Here is a 15,463-nt window from a genome sequence, read left to right as displayed (position 1 = left end):
TCGTTGTAAAGCCTTTTTGAAATCAGACAGTGTGGTTAGATTAACGAGAGTCTTGTCTTTAAAATGGTGTAAAATAGTCATATGTTTGAAAAATTGAAGTTTTTGCATTTTTGAGGAATTTGAATAACGCGCCACGGGATTACACTGGCTGTTGCGTAGGTGGGACGATTTCGTCCCACATACCCTAGAGAGGTTAAAGACTCATCACACCCTGTCCAGCTAGTGTTTTGTCTTCACTTCGCACAATCTGTACTTTCATTTCTCTGTATCTGGCCTCTGACTATATCTTGGTCTTCCTTGGTCATATCGGCAGCATGCATCCATTCTCTGTCCTGAAGCAGTTCATGAGCCAACATTCTCTCTGTGTCACGGACAGTGAGCAATCTGAAGACTATCCTTTTCACTAGTTCACACTGCATCACTTTAGGCATTATGTTGTCAGGGTCGCAGTGTGTGCTTGTGGATGCACTGTGGTTCTCTTTGGGAAATAGAGTCCTTGTGATGATCTTGTAGATGGACTTATTCTCACATCTGATGTTACTGCCAACGAATACACACCTCCCTTGCATTGCATCCACTATCATAACCCCTAGACTCCACATGTCTATGGCACATGTGTACTTTGCAGATGCATGTCTTTGGGAAAACAATTCAGGGGCCCTGTAGGGCTCCGTGACCACATTTGGGCTCATCACTTCCATGGAAAGTCTAGAGAGGCCCAAGTCAGCCACTTTCACTGTGAGATCTTCTGTCAGCAGCACGTTGTAAGGCGTAATGTCCCTGTGTATTATATTCCGTCTGTGCATGTATGACAGGGCATTAGCCACCTGTGTACTAAAGTGAGCAACGAAACTCAAAGGGAGACACTGTAGCCAACGGTCTTGTTCGTAGTACGACTTCACACCGTATCCATTGTGGATAGCGTCGCTCAACGTGTAGGGTGCGTAGGCCATGAGCATGGCTATCTTGCCATCATCTACAAAACAATCGTGCATGTCGATCACATATGGGTGACCCCTTAGTGCAGTGAGACATGAAAATTCTCTCACTATTGTATCTTCTATGCCTCTGTTGCTGTTGTGATATTTCAAGGCATACTCCTTCCCAGTTGTCAGACAAGTCACTTTGTACACGGTTCCATATGCACCGCTGCCTAAAACAGGGCCTCTCTTGTATTTCTCCATTCTGATTGGTATAGTGGTTCAGTTGTAGTAGCTTATACATAGCATCATTGACTTTTGAGGGGGGGATTGTTAATGGTCTAAGGAGTCTGACCAAACAGTGCTGTGTATTCCGCATCTGTCTGACCGATCCAACCACAGATGCACAAGTCAACCTTGATGCTGCCTCAAGCTTGGTAATCTGACAATGGTTCCTTTTTGAGGAACCGATTATGCCTGGACAGTCCAACCATTAATTTGCAATATAACCACGATGATGCCTGTAGCTTGGTAATTGGAACATCGTTTTTGAGGACCTGTCCTAACATACACCTGTTCTATCTTCCCTCACTATCAAAGGGTGCTGTTATCCTGCAAGAATGGAACAGCACTTATACCGGTCTCACTTACACTTCCAGATAAATGGAACCTTCTCACCACAGAATGGTATCCTGTCCATAGAGACACTGTTAGAGAACACACCCTTTGACAATGGACCAGGCTCCAAGGGTTTGACAGACCTTAAGATGCGCGTTAGGAAATACCTTGATTGCGCTGTAAGTCATACACTGTCACTGTCACTGTGTTGCATGGACAAGAGTAAGGTAGTAAGCTGGGCTGTTTGCTAAATGTCACCCACTGCAGGGTGTCCAATGTCCACACCGGACTCTTCATCAGTGGCAGCTACAGGTTGTCCTATATCCACACCTGCTCCTTCCCCTCTTGCCCCTTCCACACTTGCTCCTTCCATCATCTTGCTAATATTTCTCCCCATTCCATCTATTCCACATAGTGGCAGGTAGGTAGAGAGCAACACTCGACACACCACATTCTTCATTGCGCACCAGATGTCTTCCATGTTATAAACCGGTGCCTTGTTCAAGATGAGTATCATGTTCTTGGGACACATAGGACCAGTTTCAATCCTAGTCTGATGCTGTAGAGTTTGATCAATCTCCAGGGTAAGGCAAACATCAAAGTCGTCTTCGGTTGGTCGTTTGACGTCGCTGGCGCCGTCTGACACCGAAGAAGACATTCCTGGAGCCTTGGCAGCAGCAGCACATACAGCTCTTAGAAATGATTCACATTCCATGTGAGCCCTATACAGATAGATGTGATAGGTGGTGTGCCTACTCGGGCACTCGTGTATATCCCGCAGAAGGGCCATCATTCTTCTGTTGCCCCTCACAGAGATCGACGTATTGACTCTGTGGTAGCCTGACATCATCACTTTGAAAGTTAATGTGAAAGGAGGGCCTGATGTAGCAAACTGGAGCATACGGTTGAACATATCAGTCTCTGCAACGTTCATATCGGCTGCATCACTCGTCTCAGCCCGAGTCCAGGGGCTGCTTTTGTCAGTTAAAATCAGGAAGCGATTGCTACCTTGGTATCACAGTGGTAACATTGAAGGCTCCTGTGTGGATTTGCAATTGAAGCCTGGGTTCGATGCCATTTCAGAAGCTACTGCTGAAAGAGTACCACTAGTACCACACCACTAGCTTTTATAGCCTAGAAGATGTGAGACACAGCTATGAGAGGTTGGATTACCTGGCCAAGGTTTAGTTATAGAGTGGAGAGTAGTAATAAAGTACAGATATGACAGTAGGACATGTCAAGCTAGGGTTCATATAGCCAACTGACACTGTGTTTAGGGGGAGGACGTATCCAACGCTGGACGTTTCAGTGTGGGTATGGAGAAGGTAGTGTCACTGTACAAGGGGTCCGTTGACCAGACTCACCTATATACAGTCTGATTCTAGCTGTGTACTCACAATTGTATTCAACCTCTATACCAAGAAGGGGGTTGTGCTCTATGTATACTGGATCAATGGAGTGTGACCATACAGCAGTAATGCAAGGTATAGCGAGTTTGACAATGGAAGGAGAAACCATGTTGAGGCAATCTAAGCCTCAATCGAAGCCGAATGGTGTTGTTACCAGGTCTTCCCGGAGGACGCGTTCCACCAAGTGGCGTATTCTCGTGGACCCGTACCTCCGGTCTGCCTTAGAGGCTCTAGGTGCCAGACTGAACAACATCACCTGCAGTTATATACACATCTGGGTGTACCCGTCTGGCAGAGACCAGGGTCTGGACCTGTTATGCAAATGTCATGTTATGGGCCTAACCGAGTGTCACTGTCAGCAGACTACAATCCGTGGCTACTTCGAGACTAGGATGCCTATGACACTCGATGAGGTCGAGAAGCTGGTCGGGATCCCGTGTACCTTGTACAAGGTAGAAAAGCATCACGAATGTACCACTCAAGGCCTCCTGTTCTGCACCTGCGACCACATATTCAACGAGTGTAATGGGGTGAGACGTGTCCATGTTTACCCAGAAGGATACACTGTCTACAGCTACTTGCGGAATGACGGCTGTCGGATGCTTGACAAGCTCGAACACTGGGGACATATTTATTCATATTCACATCTCCAGTCGAATAGAGAGTTTGATTATTTTTATGACACATACTGTTGTTTAAAGTCTCAGGCACCTTGTTAATTGCCAGATTGTGCTTATTCTGATAGACTTTGCTTGTGTCGTGAAATGATTGTGCCCCATATCTGTTGTAATTGCCATCGAAATAAACAATGATACCAGAGTTATTCTGTGTCCATGGGTTCTATTGTACACCATTAGATACAACATCTACAGAAGACAAAGTAGCGTAGTGGGTCCTATTAGCAACGACCAAAGACACAGTAGTGTTGCTTATGGTTCACAATGATTACAAAGGGACTATGTAGACCGGGCTGGCTGTGATCAGTGCAAGAGCAGGGTCCATTGATTATGCTACTGAACAACTAAGCAGTCCTTGGAAACTATCCAGGGTTGACATATTCAGCCTTGGTTGCATGAATTAGCCATGGTTCGAGGTGTCAGCCTTGTTTGGAGGGATCACTCTTGCTTGGCTGTACAAGTCTTAAGCAGATATGAGCCCTAGTTGCCATGTAGCCATGGTTAGAGGAGTCAGCTTTGGTTGGACAAGGGGTGTATGTAGCCATGTTTGGAGGAGTCAGCGTTGGTTGGACAAGGGGTGTTGTTGGATACCATAGCCTCGGTTGGAGGGGTCACTATAAGCACGGTCTGAAACTCATGGTTGGACAGGGTGTAACAATTAAGCAGTCCTGAATTAGGCATGGCTAGAGGAGTCAGTCTGGGTTGGATATACAAGTCGTAAGCGGATAGGAGTCGTAGTTGCCATGTAGCCATGTGTGGAGGGATCAGCTTTGGTTGGACAAGGGGTGTTGTTGGATACTATAGCCCTGGTCTGACAAGTCACTATAGGCAAGGCTGATACACATTGTTGGTGTTGGATGAATGGACTACTGGAAACCCCTTTAAAGCCATTGTTGGCCAGACTGTAACACCACACACTGAGTCTCTCTACTAGGCAGCATAGGGTACATCCACCCAAAGACACTGTACTACCTTACCCTGTGTCAGAGTAGTAGTAACCATGTCTCAGTCACCAGTACCTGAGGACGCCCATCTGGACACACTTACAAAACAGACCCTACATCTAATGGAGACATTGAACACCTTCACCCACATGTCTCTCGTACAGTTATTGAGTCTAGACACCAATGGCAGCCGCAGACTATAAGACGTACTCTGTGCCCTAGAAGGTATTGGACTTCTGAGTAAAGATAGGAAGGTATACACATGCAAACGACAAAGGTATCAGTTGCCGGTATTTAGCAAACCTAGTATGAAGAAACACATTGGAACTGTTTACCGGCATGTGCGCAATCACCCAGGGATGTTCACCTTGCTGGACTTGGTCAAGACATTTGATATTCCACCACGTAGGATGTGTGATATTTTCCGGGTGCTGAACGTAATTGGTGTTGTGATAAAAAGTAAGGTAGGATGCTACACATCTGCGCCACATTCGGTGTGTTCGGACTCCCAATGGAAACGGACTCTGGAAAGGATATGGGGTGATTCCCCTGAAGTCCAGGTCCTGGAAAATAATGTACCAGAGGATATGTGCATTGACGCTAATGCCATTGGTTCTGACACCCAGATCATCCAGACTGACTCCTCTGAATACCAGTTGCTTTATGTCGACAATTATGCCGTGATATCCGAGTCCTATAACTTACCAGAGGGTATGTGCATTGACGCTAATGCCATTGGTTCTGACACCCAGATCATCCAGATTGACTTCTCTGAATACCAGTTGCTTTATGTCGACAATGATGCCGTGATATCCGAGTCCTATATCTTAGAGACCAATTCCGTATTAGAGCCAGAGTGCCTCCCGATGGAGTGGAACGGTACACAGAAAGACTGTACCAATGGTGAAGTGCAGTGTATAGACATCAACAATGTGTTTCACGGGCACAAGGGCATGCTGAGAGACTCTCACACAAGCCAAGTGTTGTGTATAGACACTGAGGACCTGACAACTGACACCTTTGATACTCAGGACATCCTGATGAACATTCCTGGGGGCAGGGTTGATTGGACCAACACAGACAGTCTACTAGAGTCCTTATTATGGTTAGATGAGGACTGACAGTAACCCTGAAACAGTATTTGGTTTCCAACAGGACTATTGTGAACAGGACAGTACCTGGCCTATACCCAAGTCTACCACTGATGTACTGCATATGACTGCACTCTATCTGTAACTCCACTGTTGTATTATACCATTGTACACATCCACACTGTTGTATTACACCATTGTACATATCCATATATCCACTGTTGTATTATACCATTGTAAACATCTATGTAACTCCACTGTTGTCGTAAACCATTGCAAATAAATTCTATACCTTGACGTACTTGTCTTGTGTAGTATTTGTGTACTGCAGTCATATGTTATTTTGTACAACTGACACAGGATCACGATAGACACCAAACACAAATGCGGTTCACTACTTTATTAGCCTTTACGGTACATATTCCTAACATCATACTCAATCTCTACTATGGTGAGAAGCATCAAGCACAAAGTGGTAACAGGTAAAGGACTCTTCTGAAAGTCACATAACCAAGAAGGTCATTGTTGCGCCAATACCGGCCAATCCGAAAAGGGTCATGATGATGTTCCTACATCTGGACTCAGGTTCTGCTACTAGAAAGAACTCCGTGAACCCATTCTGGAACATTTCAAAAGAAATATTAGATTACAGGTATACCAAGACAATGGTGGCATCTCTCAGTCATTACTGAACGTACCCAGGAGTTATGTTTGACTAGCCAGTCCGTGTGGTGAGTGGCCAGGTACTCTGCTATCTCTTCTCCCACCACGTCAACACAGTCGTCTCTCCCCTTGCCTCTCAAGTACTGGCACACCGCAGCCCCAAAAGACATCAGGCTGGCAACACGGCCCCAGTTGACGGTCCCGTCTTCAAAGATGATATGGGCTACTGAACTGAGGAACTTCACGTCATCCCCTCTGTCATCCACATAGAGTGTGTTGATCATACCTGTAAGGTCGATGGTGCAACAAATGTTAAATTACTTTGTCACTGGCTTGTGTTAGCTGTTGGTGTCATAACACAATACCTACCGTTGTATGTGTATCTGTGCTTCTCCAGTAATTGCCCGATAACTCTACTCGTTGTTGACAGAGCTTTGCTTTCGTTCCACCTAGGTTTCAGAAGTCCCGTACATTGTCCTAGGACACATTTAATGAGTTGCCTGGTGTCTATGTCCAGGGCTCCGGTCTGGTGATGGTATGTTTCCTGATGTGATATCTTCATTGTGTGCATTTATGAGTCGCTGGTAGCCTATGGTACACCTATGACTGCAATGATAGTCTGCAGGCGTGTTGACACTTATATATACATGATGGGAGTTATTCACGCTAGCTCTAACACTGACAGAATGCAACTATTACACCAGGGGTAACATCGGCCTTGTGCAGTCGGCCAGGTCAAAGAGACAAGAGGATATCAAAGACGTACTTCATGTTACGTTTATTTAAATACAGCAACACTACAATCATTTTATCACCCATGCTCATAGAATGTCTTATGTTTGTTACAGTAGAAGGTAATGTGCAACAACAAAAGAAGAGTAACATGTCAAGGTATAAAAGTGAAGGTCTTCAGCCTCATCCGAAGTTCTTTGGTCATTTTATCGCAGTGAGGGTGATGTCCCTGGGAGGGTAGGTACCTTCCCTGGATGGTGAGGGCGCTGCAGACAACGCAGCGGTTCAGGCCGCTGATTGAAGTGTACCCATAAGCCGAGTTGGTGATGATACTATCAGGGAATGCAATCTTTCCCCTCCTGTACCGTTCCTTCCCCAGTAAGAGCATTAGCTCGTCTTCTCGATTCGTGTACCTATCGGTAAGGTACTTACAGCGGCCGCTTGTGTTGTATACGTGATAGATGTGCTCACCCAGCAGGGTATCGTTCTCAACAAAGTTCTTGATTTCGAGGTTACACATGAAACATTTGTGTGTGTCAACCGTATGTGGAAGGTGGTACATGTTGGCAGACTCTCCTAGTACCCCGAAGTGTGTGGTACCGTAAGCTAAGGAGCTATCCGTTTCGAGGTCTCCCCATCTGTACTCATGTCCGGGTCCTCTCCTGGTGAACAAAGGAGTGCTGTCAATAGACCCTGCCAGTTTCAGATGCTTCAACATTGTCTTGAGGCGGTTACCAATCTCTGGGCATGCCATGTAATGATCTTGGCCTGGTGGCGATGCACAGATAATGCAATGTTTTGTACCTGCGATTGTAACGTAGCCGTCATTGGAATACAGCATGAAGTCAGGGAATGCTAGCAGTCCGCTTTGGAACCTCAGCCTCCCTTATAGGATGATAAGCTCCTTTTCACGCCCCCTGTACTGGAGCTTCACATCGCGACACTGTCCTTCCCCGTGCCGCACGTGTTCATTTAAACCAGGGTCACCTCTTTTGTATCCAGACAGTACTATGTTACAATCAGTGCACCTATATGTGTCGTATGTTCCATCCACGTGCGTCATGACATTAGGGTCTTCCAGTAAGTCATATGCATTCGTCGAACCTTTGCAACAATGTTGGGGAGTGGTCTGTTGATGGGTTATAGTCTGGTTACTGTCCACCTCAAGTTGATGGTCGAAGACTGTCACGACCGTTGCAACCCTTTGAATTATCTGCACTTCTGGGACGCACTCCGGTGTAGCACCGCTGTAGTTTGGGTTCTGCATGGTTCACTAAGCTCCAACACTTGTTATACAAGGTATGAACTGGTTTCTGTAAAGTACACTGATAGCAAGGTGCAACATATGTTGCTCTTTTATACAACTAAACAAGGGCCATGTCCCCTGGTTGTATAAGGGGACAGGATTTGGGTGTATCGACTCTGGTTGGATATAACGACCCTGGTGGATAAAGGGAATTGGGCAGAGAACAAGCACACTGATGAAACATGTGACTGGTAAAATACAATGTGTACCATATACAATGTGTGACATGTGTACTATGAGCCATAATAAAGGATGACAATAGTGGGTCTGTGTTATTACATTTATTGACAATGTGAAACAAAACACTATGCCACAATATGACATTAGGTCAGTGTGGGTGTATTGTACATAAAGCAATGCATTGTGGCTACTACTACCACATAAGTATCATCTAAGCTCCCTGCGTCTACGCTTGCTATGGTGCCCGCAAGCTCCTATGTCGCGCAGGAAAGCTTCGGGTTCTGTCTCTGGGTTGACGTAGTGGGGCTGTCTATTGGAACCGAATGAGAGAGTGCTCATGTCCACGTTTACCTCGACCACAGCAGGACTGTCCACTTCAGGAGCACGACCGTTCACTTCAGGAGCAGGACCCTTCACTTCAGGAGCAATGTAGTCAACGAGACTGGGCTCTAGCAGAGGACTAACTTCACCAGGGGTGTCTGCTTCAAGCAGTTCGGGACTGGAGGGTCTCGATTGTTCCCGGAGAAGACAACGGGGAGCCATTTGAGCCAGTGATAGTAGCTTCTTCTTCCAGAGTGTACACTGGCACATGGAGATGATCATGCTGCTTATCTCCGTACCAATTTCGAGCGTCTTGACGTGTTACGGCTCCGACGTCAGCCGGGTTGAGTGCAGATTCGGATATGAACATATTCCTGGTATGAGTCTCACCTTTCACTTCTAGGGTACGAAGGAAGTTATGGACTTCCACTCTAAAGTAGCGGTCACCTCCCATCTTGACAGAGGTAGCCCTATAACAGGCGTTCATCTTTCTTTCGAGGAGAAAGTCCAAAGGGTTCAGGCCTAGAGCGCTTACGTAGGCACTTTTCAGCTGTCTTGGAGTGTACTTGGTCCATGCAGTTCCACGGTGTCTGTAGAGCAAGCTACATGTTTCCTTAGGCATTGAAAATGTAGTCTCTTCAGGGTGAGTTGTAAAAAGTGCTTCATGTAAGGTTATTCTATGTTTTTCAGTCCCAATGATTTTGTTAACGTTTGCTATTCGGCTTGCAGCTATAGTTTTCAACTGCATCACTCCGATTTCAAAAGCAGAACGTATAGCAGCTGTCTTCCGCATGAAGATCAAATCGGAGTTGAACTGGGTGTATTCTGGGTACTCGTACGGTTTGCGGTCGTAGAAATAACTTGGTTCCACAAACGAGAGCTGATTGGCTAGGGCTTCATCGGTACGCTTTGTTAACCTGTTAGGGCTAGGGGGCAGCATTTGCACGTCTGGATAAAAAAAATGTACCCGATTTAATCTGGTTACTAATCCTACCCAGTAACTAGAATATGCATATACTTATTATATATGGATAGAAAACACTCTAAAGTTTCTAAAACTGTTTGAATGGTGTCTGTGAGTATAACAGAACTCATTTGGCAGGCAAAACCCTGAGACATTTTCTGACAGGAAGTGGATACCTGATGTGTTGTATTGACTTTAAACCTATCCCATTGAAAAACACAGGGGCTGAGGAATATTTTGGCACTTCCTATTGCTTCCACTAGATGTCACCAGCCTTTACAAAGTGTTTTGAGTCTTCTGGAGGGAGATCTGACCGAACAAGAGCCATGGAACGATGATGTCCCATTAGACACCTGGCGCGCGAGTTCATGTTGGGTACCCTCGTTCCAATACGTTATAAAAGAGTATGCATTCGTCCACCTTGAATATTATTCATGTTCTGGTTAAAAAAGGCCCTAATGATTTATGCTATACAACGTTTGACATGTTTGAACGAACGTAAATATATTTTTTCCCCTCGTTCATGACGAGAAGTCCGTCTGGCTTAGATCATGTGCTAACAAGACGGAGATTTTTGGACATAAATGATGAGCTTTTTTGAACAAAACTACATTCGTTATGGACCTGTGATACCTGGAAGTGACATCTGATGAAGAGAATCAAAGGTAATGGATTATTTACATAGTATTTTCGATTTTAGATCTCCCCAACATGACGTCTAGTCTGTATCGCAACGCGTATTTTTCTGGGCGCAGTGCTCAGATTATTGCAAAGTGTGATTTCCCAGTAAGGTTATTTTTAAATCTGGCAAGTTGATTGCGTTCAAGAGATGTAAATCTATAATTCTTTAAATGACAATATAATATTTTACCAATGTTTTCTAATTTTAATTATTTAATTTGTGACGCTGACTTGACTGCCGGTTATTGGAGGGAAACGATTTCCTCAACATCAATGCCATAGTAAAACGCTGTTTTTGGATATAAATATGAACTTGATAGAACTAAAAATGCATGCATTGTCTAACATAATGTCCTAGGAGTGTCATCTGATGGAGATTGTAAAAGGTTAGTGCATCATTTTAGCTGGTTTTATGGTTTTGGTGACCCTGTCTTTGACTTGACAAAACATTACACACAACTCTTGTAAATGTACTGTCCTAACATACTCTAAATTTATGCTTTCGCCGTAAAACCTTTTTGAAATCGTAAAACGTGGTTAGATTAAGGAGATGTTTATCTTTCAAATGGTGTAAAATAGTTGTATTTTTGAAAAATTTGAATTTTGACATTTATTTGGATTCAAATTTGCCGCTCTTGAAATGCACCTGCTGTTGATGGAGTGCACCACGGGTGGCACGCTAGCGTCCCACCTAGCCCATAGAGGTTAAGGTTATCATTACAGCCTTCATGTCTGCACCTGAGCCAAGCTCCGTTTTATGATCATGCCCTAAAGGTTTGAAGCGAACATCGGGATCGTGATAGACCAAGTGTTCAGCCTGATCGGCGTATGCAGTGAAAGCAACAAAACGCAGGACATCGGAAGCAGAGGTGTAGAACTTGTTACCTCTCAACTCTTGGGAAGCTTCATGTAGATTGTCGTACATCTCTACAATTGAATTGGTCTTGTCAGGCTCACTAATCATTGTCATCAGTTCTTTTGCTTTAGTGAACACATCCCTATCCAGTTCCATGACAACTCTACTGTCTTCCACAACGCCGGTCTTTTTCAGGTGATCCATTGTCCCAGCGTCCAAAACCAGTCTGTTCTTATGGAAGAAGTTTGCCTGTTCCTTGATAGCAGTCATGTGGGGCATTAGATTTTCCCAGTTACCTGTCCACGTAGTGAAGTATAACGTGTCTTGAGTTTGGGTCAGTCCCCTAGACACTAGGGCTAGAATCACAGTCAGTGCTACTGCAGAGCCTGAGACTGTGTATAGACCCATCTCTAGGTTGAGACTAAGTCGTGGTATCCTTTGTAGACTAAGTCGTGGTATCCCTAAGTTACATTGTCTACAAGTGGCAATATGATTTACTTTTATACCTTACGGCTCTCAGTGAGGATGGGGGTGGAGATCACACAAAGCCAGAGGACTGAGATCGGAAAGTCCCCAATTTCAGTAAATCCGACGAGGAGCGCCGTATCCAGCCTAAGGCAAGCCAGAGGACTGAGATCGGAAAGTCCCCAATTTCAGTAAATCCGACGAGGAGCGCCGTATCCAGTCTAAGGCAAGCCAGAGGACTGAGATCGGAAAGTCCCCAATTTCAGTAAATCCGACGAGGAGCGCCGTATCCAGTCTAAGGCAAGCCAGAGGACTGAGATCGGAAAGTCCCCAATTTCAGTAAATCCGACGAGGAGCGCCGTATCCAGTCTAAGGCAAGCCAGAGGACTGAGATCGGAAAGTCCCCAATTTCAGTAAATCCGACGAGGAGCGCCGTATCCAGTCTAAGGCAAGCCATAGGACTGGGGATGGGACGTCCAAACTGGGAGTCAATATCACATTCAGGGTGGGAATCTCAATAAGCTATTTTATTCGAGCACACATAGGCAATATATAAGTTGACAATGGTAACCTGGTCTGAGGGATGTCAGGGTGCAACATTCCTCTCTGTAGACACTATCTATGTACATGTGATGTGACTGTATTGTACTTTGGGAATAATAAAACATTTTATTTGAAACATTGTTTAAGGATCTGTTATGACTTTATTTCATAGGCATATAGACATTGACATAAATCATCATTAGATACATAGGTTACATAGCCACACTATAGACCAAGTGTTATTAAACTAAACAGAGTACCGTGCCACTTTACTATTAGATACCCCCTTTCCCTTTGTTTGCCTAGTCCAATGGTCATCACAATTTCCCCTTACGAGAGTGGTCTTCCTACAATTGGCGCAAGACGCAGATGATATCTTACGTAGAGTCTTGCACACATCAGGGTTGACAAAGGAACTGCTGCATACCACACAGCCCTGAGTCAACATCTCACTAAGGTCACACAGATCCTTTTGTGTGAACTCGCCAGGCTTAAGCTTTTCCAACAGCGACATCAAACTGCTTTCCAGCCGGAGTCCCTCCTTGGGATCCATAATGCACACCATGATCATTCCGAGGAGGCAGCATACAGCGATGCACTTCCAACTCTTGAAGCGTAACAACCTAATGTCCAATGCACATTTAGAGAACAGCTTGGCAGCTACCAGTGTGACACTTTCATTCAGCACATGGATAGGTGACAGGGTACGGGGGTGTGTTCTCGGACATGTTCCAGGATTAGATACTTGCCCAGTATACTGATCATGTTTTCACTGTCTGCGGGGAAAACGGATCCTTTCAATTTGGTAATTATCCGCTTCTCGGCCTCTTCTATCCCTTGTACATCTGACAAGATGTACACGTTGAATCTTGGGTTATCTGTGTCTCTGGAAGATTCTGTAACACATGCCTTGTTTACCCAGTCCTTGTGCCTGACAATTCCCTTAAGATTACATATTGTGTTCACACTATGCATCTTAACCTGTTGGGTCTAGGGGGCAGCATTTGCACGTCTGGATAAAAAAAATGTACCCGATTTAATCTGGTTACTAATCCTACCCAGTAACTAGAATATGCATATACTTATTATATATGGATAGAAAACACTCTAAAGTTTCCAAAACTGTTTGAATGGTGTCTGTGAGTATAACAGAACTCATTTGGCAGGCAAAACCCTGAGACATTTTCTGACAGGAAGTGGATACCTGATGTGTTGTATTGACTTTAAACCTATCCCATTGAAAAACACAGGGGTTTAGGAATATTTTGGCACTTCCTATTGCTTCCACTAGATGTCACCAGCCTTTACAAAGTGTTTTGAGTCTTCTGGAGGGAGATCTGACCGAACAAGAGCCATGGAACGATGATGGCCCATTAGACACCTTGCGCGCGAGTTCATGTTGGGTACCCTCGTTCCAATACGTTATAAAAGAGTATGCATTCGTCCACCTTGAATATTATTCATGTTCTGGTTAAAAAAGGCCCTAATGATTTATGCTATACAACGTTTGACATGTTTGAACGAACGGAAATATATTTTTTCCCCTCGTTCATGACGAGAAGTCCGGCTGGCTTACATCATGTGCTAACGAGACGGAGATTTTTGGACATAAATGATGAGCTTTTTTGAACAAAACTACATTCGTTATGGACCTGTGATACCTGGAAGTGACATCTGATGAAGAGAATCAAAGGTAATGGATTATTTACATAGTATTTTCGATTTTAGATCTCCCCAACATGACGTCTAGTCTGTATCGCAACGCGTATTTTTCTGGGCGCAGTGCTCAGATTATTGCAAAGTGTGATTTCCCAGTAAGGTTATTTTTAAATCTGGCAAGTTGATTGCGTTCAAGAGATGTAAATCTATAATTCTTTAAATGACAATATAATATTTTACCAATGTTTTCTAATTTTAATTATTTAATTTGTTACGCTGACTTGACTGCCGGTTATTGGAGGGAAACGATTTCCTCAACATCAATGCCATAGTAAAACGCTGTTTTTGGATATAAATATGAACTTGATAGAACTAAAAATGCATGCATTGTCTAACATAATGTCCTAGGAGTGTCATCTGATGGAGATTGTAAAAGGTTAGTGCATCATTTTAGCTGGTTTTATGGTTTTGGTGACCCTGTCTTTGACTTGACAAAACATTACACACAACTCTTGTAAATGTACTGTCCTAACATACTCTAAATGTATGCTTTCGCCGTAAAACCTTTTTGAAATCGTAAAACGTGGTTAGATTAAGGAGATGTTTATCTTTCAAATGGTGTAACATAGTTGTATTTTTGAAAAATTTGAATTTTGACATTTATTTGGATTCAAATTTGCCGCTCTTGAAATGCACCTGCTGTTGATGGAGTGCACCACGGGTGGCACGCTAGCGTCCCACCTAGCCCCAAGAGGTTAATCGAGCGCGATAGGCATGCAGCTCGGATGTTAGAGATGTTTGTCAGCAACTGATACAGGTCCTCTCCGAGGTCTACACAGGTGGTTATGTATCGGTCCATGACATTCACAGCCAGCATAAAGACAGAGTGGTGCTTCTGGGTGTAGATCATGTCGACCGGTATCATGTTAGCAAACCAGCTAACAGCCGCTAACCGATGGTTCTGGTAGTCGGTGAAGGTATCATTGGTTAGCTCCTGTGGATTAGGGTGATCCACCCCTGTCTCGTTTGCAGTGTTTGTACTGTGCAGAGACAATTGGTCCACCAAGGCTCGCTCCAGTTCAACCTTACCCATCTCTGGCATACCAAAGTCCAATTTTGGAAATTTGAACATGTGGCGATCCAAAGGGGTGAACGGAGTGCAGTCTTGCTCGTCCCTGAACAGCATACGGGGGACAAGGTGCTGTTTCCTCCTGGACTTGATCTGAGTAACTGTTGTTGTTGCAGTTACAGTACAAGACTGTGCTTGTTGACAATATCCATTAAGGGGTTCCATTTCAATATCATCAGACCAGGTGATGTTGAGTGTAAGATCTAGTTCGCATCCTCACCCTTTATAACCATTTTGAATATTTAATTTTAGCTAGCCCTTCCGACCTCGAGCTACACAGCCGACCAAGCCTAATGGCAATAACC

At 44.4% G+C, this 15,463-nt stretch overlaps 2 protein-coding genes across 2 annotated transcripts; both read right to left on the bottom strand.

Annotated features, from left to right (window-relative positions):
* Positions 1-233: 233 nt before the first annotated feature.
* On the bottom strand, positions 234-1,184 carry LOC123726126 (cell division control protein 2 homolog 3-like). The gene has a single exon (XM_045692719.1). It carries the CDS (start codon positions 1,182-1,184, stop codon positions 234-236), a length of 951 nt encoding a protein of 316 aa, XP_045548675.1.
* Positions 1,185-6,161: 4,977 nt separating this feature from the next.
* Positions 6,162-6,884, bottom strand: LOC106612358 (induced myeloid leukemia cell differentiation protein Mcl-1 homolog). Its single transcript, XM_045692718.1, has 3 exons — positions 6,692-6,884; positions 6,358-6,608; positions 6,162-6,278 (listed from the first exon to the last, which is right to left on the bottom strand). The coding sequence occupies exons 1-3, from the start codon at positions 6,882-6,884 to the stop codon at positions 6,162-6,164; spliced, it is 561 nt and encodes a 186-aa protein (XP_045548674.1).
* Between the last annotated feature and the right edge of the window lie 8,579 nt (positions 6,885-15,463).

Source organism: Salmo salar, chromosome 13 (assembly GCF_965601325.2).
Source record: "Salmo salar chromosome 13, fSalSal1, whole genome shotgun sequence".
Classification (NCBI taxonomy): Eukaryota; Metazoa; Chordata; class Actinopteri; order Salmoniformes; family Salmonidae; genus Salmo; species Salmo salar.
This window is presented reverse-complemented; position numbering and strand designations above follow the sequence as displayed.